Here is a 10,000-nt window from a genome sequence, read left to right on the forward strand (position 1 = left end):
TTTTTACTTTTGAAACCGACGCTCGTGTGATGCAAAATAGGAACAGCGTAGATTAGAAGCCATATATACGTATAAAATAATCATTTTTATGTTTAAACTGAAAGAATTATTTTTCGAGAAACATTGGAAATCAGAACATTCCTTTTAACTTTAACGTTGATGAAGCGAAAACTCGACTAAAGAGAAATATGAATTCAGCAAAAAGTTCTAAAGGAATGTGATTTGAAATTCCGACGAAACTAAACGGTCAGTGGGAGGATTAGTGCTTGAGGTAAAGTGAAATCATATATTGGATAATAATCATTAGAAAATTGGTCCTATAATAATGAATACGAAATCTGTACGAATTAAAATATAATATTTATGCGAATTTTATGACCGGGCAACGCTGGGCAGCCTGCTAGTCGGTATATAAGAAAAGATAGTGTGTTACTATTATGTAAATTGATATTAATTTGGAATAAAGTGTAGTGAGATGGTGATGAGATTCAAACAAATGTCAGAAAGTGACAGAATTGAATAGCTATCCTGTTCTTTGCTTCATTATGATATGCTCTCTTCTTCACAAGTTAGTTTTCACAGGAAGATGTTAATTCAAAAATATTTTATACCATTGAAAATCGTTTTAAACCCAAAATCTAACAAAGCTGATGTCAAATTAACCAAACTTATACAAACAGTGACCTGGACAATAAAATCAGAGATTTCTCCAGTTTTCTCGAGCCGGGACATCCAAAGGACTCAAGAACGTAAGCTCATAATTCTCCTTCTTTGGTCGGAGAGGTGAAAGAAAGAAGACCTAAAAAAAACTCACGTACAAAATTTCGTCATCTTACTTTCATCTATATTTACCACAAAACCATTTTGACTTCATAGTCAATGTGGAAAATGTGCCCATTTAAAAAAAAAATTAATCCATTGGATAATTAGGTCAAATAATTTCATAATGAGAAATTCTTTAATCGTCTAATGCTGAAATTTTCATACACCGATTAATAATCTGCCTTTATTGCCACTTACTCGTTTTAGCTGGTGGGGTAAGGGCTCGTATTACGCTATTCTCCTTTATGAAACAAAAGAAAGTTTGAATTTTGATTAATTCTTAATTTGTTTCTTGTCTTGAAGTTCCTCTATATTTAAAAACCAAAGATACAGAAAAATCTGTATGATGCATGTACCTGTGACGATATGAAAATACCACCTTCCAAAAATCACATAAATTGATCTATAGTTTTATTTTTAAATAAGAAAATATAATTTTATGAGTGACCAAAAAACGGCTGCCTTGCCCACCATTTTGAAAACAATCTATAAAAACTGTTGTGGGGTACAAACCACCCCTATTTGAGAGCTAAGTGGAATCAACCAGTCCTATGAATACCACTGGTTTCAAATACTAGATGGAGATATTCGTATCATGTTTAACCGCGTGCTACGAACACGTTCCTCTCATACCAGTTTAGTGGCTCCTGTATTCTTTATGATAAATACATATTATATTTATACACTTTACCCTACTTGTGGTTTCTTTCATTTGTAGCCTCTAGCACGTGTCTACAATAAAAAACAAAAGGAGATGAACAATTCAAACTTGCGAATTTTATGTTGTAATGCCTATGAATTCCCATTAATCGCTTAAAAGTGATTTTCTTTATAAAAATATAACTACTTGATCAATTCACCTATTTTTTGGAATATGATATTTTCGTTTCGTCATGGGTACGTACAGCATACAGATTTTCCTTTATTTATATTGCTTATTATAGAGGTAATATTCTGGACAATAACGTTCTGTTTCATTTTCATATTTTTTAAAATCTTTCACGGGCACTTCCTCAACAACATGGGTTTCCCTACAACATTTACGAAACAGATTTCCTGATTATTCTTCAGGTGTCAGATCTGCTATTTTCTTCCGTCTAAACATAGCAGTATGTAAAACAATCGTTACACCGATGATGATGATGATGATGATGATGATGATGATGATGATGATATTTTATTTTATTTTTTGCCTTATTTTAGTCCGTAAACTTTCGAAACCACCACATTTGATAATGCGGATCATGGACGCTGCACTCCTGTTGTTTCAAAGAAAATTGGATCCAACTACTCTGGATCCAGATCGCAATTGTCCAAAGCCATCTTGGTCAGAGGCATTGAAGCTCATGAGTTCCGGACAATTTTTACAAGGTCTCCTCAGTTTCCCCAAAGTAAGTGTTTATTGTATGTACAAAAAATCTTTGATGAGATTAAACAACTGCAATTTTAAAAAAAACAAAAAAAACATTAATAAACTTTTAAGATACTTTTTTGTTCTCCTCAACGGAGAAGAACAAGTCCAATTGAATACATAAAGTTATTTTGTCAGATTTTAGAATTTAGACCCACATAGCATTGCATTTGACATATCGATACTTAACTCTACCTAAACATTATTTTCTTTTCATCCTTCTAGCATGTTTTTTTATACAATGCTAAAATGTGGCTGAGTTTGTTTGAAAAACATATATATTCCTGTTAGGAAGATTGCTACGATGATGACAAAAACCTTACGTTATAGTAAAGACTGTCTGCTCTTTTTGGCTTCCGGTTTCTGTTCAACAGACAAGCACTGCAGCAATTAAGATATGGTCCCTACATTATTAATGATTCCTACATCGGATTTATTTTGTTCAAATGAAGACAATCTCTAAGTATTGTTGAAACGTTAAGCGTCTTTAAAAAGCATAAAGGAGAAGAATAAATGCCTTTTGTCTGCATAAATAATAATAATGTTGGGAATGCAATTAATCCCCATCCAACTGTAAATGAAAACGCAGATTGTGTTCAATAAATCGTATTGAATAAATTATTTCAAGTAGATATTATATTTTGGCATTAAATAATCGAAATGGTTTGACCAGTTGTAAAATAAATAGTGATTAATCGTAAATGTTCAAATGTGGAATTTTGGTGGGTATCAGAATCGGAAAAAAAAATTGTGTCTATTTTTTGATGTTGTTTGTTTGCATTTATTCGTTTGTTTTTGCTTTAGAACTTAAATTTCCATGAATTATATTAATAGTGAAATGTTAAATATTTATTGATTTTATTGATAGATCATCCCCGACAAATGTAGTTTTACGTTTGTAAAAATATATGTTCATTTTACACGGTTTTTTTGCGGTAATCCGACTACCCCACTTCCAAAAAAAAAAGCAACTCTATATTTAGATATGGAGGGATTAATGGTGAAATGTAAAATATTTATTGATTTTAAACTACTAGTAAAATTAAAATCGATAGATCATCCCCAACAAAGGTATTTTTACGTTTGCAAAAATATATGCTCATGTTACACGGTTTTTGCGGTAATCCGACTACCCCCACTTCCCAAAAAAAAAGCAGCTCTATAGTTAGATATGAAGGGGTGTTAGAAAGCTATAGCAATGCAGGGAATCGTCTGTTGTATTGGTGTAACGTATGAACAAAAATGGACAAACGAAAAAAGGTTTTATTTGTTTTTGTTATTTTCATCTTCGTATATCGATTTATTTTTCAAGATAATCACAATACAAATCAGTAAAGATGAACTTACTGTTTGATATAACCGGGATGTGGAGGTTTTAATATTTCGAGAATACATCTTTTTTTCAAAAGGAAAGGAACCAAAGAAAGTCCTTCAAAAAAAAAACATCGAAAATATTGTAAAGAGGAACTGGAGATGGAAATTGGTCAGCTGTATAGTAGAAATAGTGTTCAAGCATAAGCATTATTTAATTATCATTGCTATTACTACATAAGCATTATTTAATTATCATTGCTATTACTACATAAGCATTATTTAATTATCATTGCTATTATTACATAAGTATTATTTAATTATCATTGCTATTACTACATAAGCATTATTTAATTATCATTGCTATTACTACATAAGCATTATTTAATTATCATTGCTATTACTACATAAGCATTATTTAATTATCATTGCTATTACTACATAAGCATTATTTAATTATCATTGCTATTACTATATAAGCATTATTTAATTATCATTGCTATTACTACATAAGCATTATTTAATTATCATCGCTATTACTACAGATATTTTCATTTTAATTTTTATTTATCTATTTATTTAATCTATTTTTATACGATTCCTTTTATTTATTTGTTAACTTATCATTTTTTTTTTTTTTTTTTTAGCAAATGAGATATCAGTTATTATTTTAATTCTAACCGGAAGTAAGTGATAACAGGCGCCCATCAATCCACCATGTGTCGTTTTGTGTAGTGTTAAATCTCTTCGGTTTTTCTATTGGGCTGTGTGTATCCATTAAATTTGCCGATTTTTTAAAATATATATTAATATATAATTTATTTATTTAATTAATTACATTCTCAGATTCATATATTTTGTTTATTATTATCCTTTTTCTATGATTATTATTTTTTATTGTTATCGGAAGTAATTATACTGTCATGGGAACGTGCTATGAAATTTAAATAATTTACTCAAATAGATTGTAATCCAATAAGAAAAGTTGTGGCAGTGTGCTAATCATATATGAGTTGCTATATGTATGTACATATATATTGCATTATTACGTATTGCATCCTTGGAAATTTACTTGTAAATTTAACTCTATATTTAGAAATTTATTTTTAAAATATCGGAATCGGTAATTGTATTGGAATCAAGAATTTAGAACACAATCAGTAATCTATCGGAATCTGAAAAAATATTGGAACCGTCCCATCACTAAAGTAAACAAACGAAATTAAACCTTTTTCCTGGAACATCTTCTCTAACAAAAACAAAGGAAAAGTGTGGATAACATATATACTTAATAAAGCTTCAGACCATTAACGTTAATCTCACAATTTTGTTGATCTTTAAATTCACAGCATACTAGTAGGCATCCAAGTCCTCTCCGGTAGACATTCAAGTTCTCCATAGTAGGTATTCAAGTTCTCCATAGTAGGTATTCAAGTTCTCCATAGTAGGTATTCAAGTTCTCTGCAAGCACACAGAATGCGACACTGAGTGACTTCCAATTTTTTGACTAATGAGTCATCAGTTATCAATGCTAATAGCAACTTAAATGTAAGCGTTAATGAGATTGGTGGATTCTTAATTGAATGATGAAGACTATTACGAGAGGACTGAAAATAATGAAATGAACAAAAGTTGATTCCTTATGAGGACAGTTTACGAAAAGTATGTCAATATTGGATTTGAGGACGACCATAATATATATATGTGTGTGTGTGTGTGTGTTATTATATATATATGTGTGTGTGTGTGTGTGTGTGTGTGTGTGTGTGTGTGTGTGTGTGTGTGTGTGTGTGTGTGTGTGTGTGTGTGTGTGTGTGTGTGTGTTTGAATGTTTGATAATTTAATTTATTTGGATTGTTTGGAATACTCTTCCTATCTTGAGTGTTATTTGCGAAAAGTTTGGGATGATGTAACTTCCAATTTTCTTCAGGTGCATCTTGTCAAACCCTGAAATCTTTCTGTCGAACTCGGAAATTACGAACTGAACCTTATATTTAATTCACAGGGTAACATGCTCTCGTTTTGTCAGCCATGGCCAAGTAGAAGTCTTAAGTAATCTGCAATTGTAGTCTTCATATCGCTTGCATTGAAAATTGAACCTTCAACCTCCAGAACAGTGTCACTGACAATTAAATTTACCTAATCCTTCATTCGTTACGCCATGGGTCCTTGCATGGGGTATAGTCTGCAAAGAAGCAGTTCCAAGATAATGTATTTCATAGATGGGAAGTTCTTGGAAATAAACTATATCCTTGTAAATTCTGTTTAATATTAGGCACACGAAGGAAGAAAGAAAAGTTTTTGTAGTTGTTATAAGAGGAAAAGTTCTTGCTGTGAATGTTTTGCAGAAGAGAGCCAGAGATGGGAGCTCAGTAGACAATCTTCTATGGAGATAAGGGAAGAGTAGAGAAAGACTAGTAACGTCTTGTATGTGAGAAAAGTGATGTGGATTTCTGATGAATAATGTATAAGTTTATTTTAATAATTCTATTCTCAGCCACCAATATTTGTTGAAATCTTGAAATACATTTGAGACTTTCGAAATTTCCGGATGAAAATTCTCTTAACATAGCACATTTCAAGTGAGTGCTTGGTGCAGACAGATTATTGCAATATTTGGCAAGTGGTGCTTATGGATTTAGCTTTCAGGCTTTTCTAATCTCTCTTATTGTCCAGCTGATCCATTCATAATCCATGAGAATTAATAACACAGCACTAAAGGAAGACAAAAGATAGAAAGTTTCAATATATATATATATATATATATATATATATATATATATATATATATATATATATATATAAATTAAGAAGGGAGTATTTAGATGTATCTCTCTTCTTAATTTCTTTTACATATATTTTTAATAACCATCATAAACTGTATATATGTATATAAATGTTTAATTTACATAAATACTTGCCCTATTAGTATATATACCCCTAAACATTCGACCCTCTCATTATTGACCATCCCTCTTGTGAAGGCTTGCAGAAGACGGGCGAAACGTCGAGTTTAGGTTGTGGTATCACTTGAGACCAAACTAAAAGATATTGCATTCTTTGTATATATAAGTTTTCAGTAGTGATGTGACGATTCCAATATTCTTCCCGATTCCGATACAATTACAGATTCCGTACTAAATTCCTGATTCCAATACAATTACTGATTCCGATTCTTTATAAATCTCTAAATATTTAACTATATAGTTGTTACTTTCCTCGATTTCTGTAAAAAAAAAAACAAAAAAAAAAAAAACATGTTAAATAAGCAGATATTTTCCTAAACGTAAAATTACACTTGTGGCGGATAATCTATCGATTTTAGATTTACTGATATTTTAAAATCAATAAATATTTAGTATTTGAATCATTATTACCAGCAATGGAAGATTTTGCCTTAAACAAAATTAAATAAATAAAAAAAGACAATTAAAAAAATCGTTTTGGTATCGGAAAATAGGCATCGATATTTTCGATTCCGATACCAATTCCGATTTTTCCGCTTCTCGATTTCGATTCTGATTAATCGTCCCAACACTAGTTTTTAGCCAATTAAACTATGAAAAATGGCAAAGAAACATGAGAGATGGCAGTAAAACGAAAAAAGGGAAGAAGAAGGGATATCAGTTAAAAGGGTTTATGCGCGTGTTGGTCAGTTATAAGAACGTGTGTTTTTAATTTCTATTTTATTTACATTGTCTTTATATTTACATATTCTTTTGGAGTCGTCAGCTTTGATCATAGCGACACTTAATGCCAAGTATTTTGGCCTTCAGTTATCACTATGTTATCTATATCAAAAATTTAATCTGCGGTCAAGACACTTTTCGGATATATATGGATATTCATGAATTTTAATTGATTGTGACTTGTAAGATATAAGATCTTTCTTAAATACAATGTATTAATCTCTTTTTTTATTATTATTATTATTATTATTATTATTGTTGTTGTTGTTGTTGTTGTTGTTGTTGTTGTTATTGTCAATAATTTAATGGAGTTTAATTTACATGCAAAACAAATCAAGCAATACAGACCCAATATGTTAATAAATTCTCATACATGTTATTTTTTGTAGGACACCATTAATTCTGAGACGGTGGAGCTGATGCAAGTCTACCTAAGTATGGAGGACTATACGTTTGAAATGGCTAAAAAAGTGTGTGGGGATGTGGCTGGTCTACTCTCATGGACATGCGCAATGGTGACCTTTTTTGGAATTAACAAAGAAGTATTACCATTGAAGGTACTTTTTTTACATTTTAGCTTTTCTTCTTATTTGCAGATTTGAATTTTTGTAAACAATTTTAAAAATAAAACTTGAACAATAAAAATGTGTGGTAGCGTTACATATTGTATAACAAAAATTTTTTTTTAAGTTTAGTATAACTGGTGTGTCAACGTGATTGTGCCGTATGATCACCGCCAGATCACCAAAGTTAAGCAACGTTGAGCCTGGCCAATACCAGATGGGTGACCATTTGGGAAGGCGAGGCACTGTATTTACTGCGAGGTAAAAATACCAGGTTGAGAAACTGGCGCAGTTTATTCTCTCGAGGATAGATGGGACTCTCTTAAACTATCCCGTCTAGTGATGACGTCGCTATAAAAATAAATACCCTTGATAGCCCTATTATAGTACTAGTATTCAGCTACCGACAAGATTCGAATTACACTACAAACTCATGTAGTGAGTTCAATCTTGGCTATAGCCGCGCTGGATGGTAACTGATGTCACTTAGATATGATTGGATTGAGTTTTAGAATCAGCTTCAGCCACATACACTGGAGGTAGATCTGATTTGAAGTTGGAATTTTTAGTTGCAGTCTTTTTTTTTTACTGAATTATTACGTAATGTAATTACGATAAATATTAGCACTTAGACGTCTGATGATATGGTCTAGTCAAAAGTAATTCTTAGTTAAGAAAATGAATATCCAAATAGTTAACGAAGTCAGTATTGTAAATTGTTGTTGTCTTTTTTTTTTTAAAAATCTTTTTACTAATGAACCACTGCTTGTCAAGGTCACAAGCAACTCGAAGATAAGGATTAATTTCATGGGTTGATTGTTAGTTGAATGATGAAGCATATTATGAAAGGGTTGAAAATTATGACTGGAGAGAACCAAATTTGATTACTTGTGATGATTGTTTGTGACAAATACGTTAATGCAAAAGAACTCAACTCAATACTCCAGATAGAGCAGGTGTGTTCAAATGCTGCATTTACTGAGGGCAATAACTAAAATGTGTTTTGTTAGTGCTATATACTACTCAACAGGAAACTTTGCATTGCTTCGGTGCAATGGTGGCTGTAACTTACTTTTGAAAATGACCACCCTTCAAAGAAAACCCGTTTAGTCTTAACAGATTATGGATATCCACTATAAGAGTATCTGCATATGTAATTGTGACGAAAGGCTATCACAATCTCTAATCATTCCTATCCTTAGTTGGCACTGCTTGATTCCAGTGGCAAGGAAAAGTCCAGGACGACTCGAAACAATGCTGGTATAAGCGGAGAGCTCATACAGCACCTGATATTCTCAAATGGTCACCCATTTTAGTAATGACGAGGTTCAACGTCGTTTTGACGTGATTATGCCGTGTATGGAGCATTGATAATAATAATAATACAGTATTAGATTTGGTAAGTGATTTATGTTAATCCAAAAGTTGGTACTTCTGCACTTTAGAACCTGTTTTTCTGTATGCCTCGCTCAGCAACACTCAGTGGACGACAGAAACCACCGGATTATACCGAGTGAAAAAGAAAAGATGCAAGCAAGCAAGCAGACAGTAAGAATTGTAAGAAAAAAAGAATGGAAAGGAAAGCGTTTAAAAGTAAAAGAAAAGAAAGGGTAGAGTATCATTGCGTTTCTTCAAGCAACAAGTCTTGTGAAAATGAAGGAAAATGAATCATTCCAGGCTGGAATTTATTTGTAAATCTCCCGAAACTGTCCTCGCGTTTTGTCAGGAAAACCGGTTGCTGGCAACGGAGAGGAAGTGTAAAACATGTTGTCGAAAGTGCATCCTGAAATAATGAAGGGCAATGGTTTCAGTTTTGGCTGGAGATGCAGTAATAGCCACTGCAGCCACTGAACTTCCTTGTGTCATAGCACCTTTTTCCAAAGGTCCCATCTCTGGCTGTCTATAGTTATACGCTTTATATGTTTCTGGACGTACAAAATGGCTGTACACAAAAACCTATCACTAGAGTGCGATACTGGGTTGGATCACGTTCTCACCAACTGGAAAAACTTCTTGAGGACTATTTGCCAAGGTTATTTCCTTAGAGCACACAGTGGAAGTTGACGAGTCCGTTCTCATAATGTCGGGAGAATCGTCGAACCGCTCTGGGTCTTTGGAGGATACAATCCTTTTGTCTCTATCATACAGCATATAGCAGGAAGCTACTCGGTTCAGGAACTTCCTTCTACATTCTCTAGCAACCT

The 10,000-nt window shown here is 32.3% G+C and overlaps 1 protein-coding gene across 1 annotated transcript in view; it reads left to right on the top strand.

Moving 5' to 3' along the window:
• The window catches only part of LOC145292051 (dynein axonemal heavy chain 5-like), a 579,775-nt gene that overhangs the window by 406,839 nt on the left and 162,936 nt on the right, over positions 1 to 10,000 (top strand). The window contains exons 63-64 of the mRNA XM_080138079.1: positions 2,026 to 2,213; positions 7,623 to 7,790. Of these exons, the coding sequence (XP_079994205.1) occupies positions 2,026 to 2,213; positions 7,623 to 7,790 (356 nt within the window). The remainder of the gene's footprint in view (positions 1 to 2,025; positions 2,214 to 7,622; positions 7,791 to 10,000) is intronic.

Source organism: Euprymna scolopes, chromosome 13 (genome assembly GCF_053919585.1).
Source record: "Euprymna scolopes isolate OS-2025 chromosome 13, ASM5391958v1, whole genome shotgun sequence".
Taxonomy (NCBI): Eukaryota; Metazoa; Mollusca; class Cephalopoda; order Sepiida; family Sepiolidae; genus Euprymna; species Euprymna scolopes.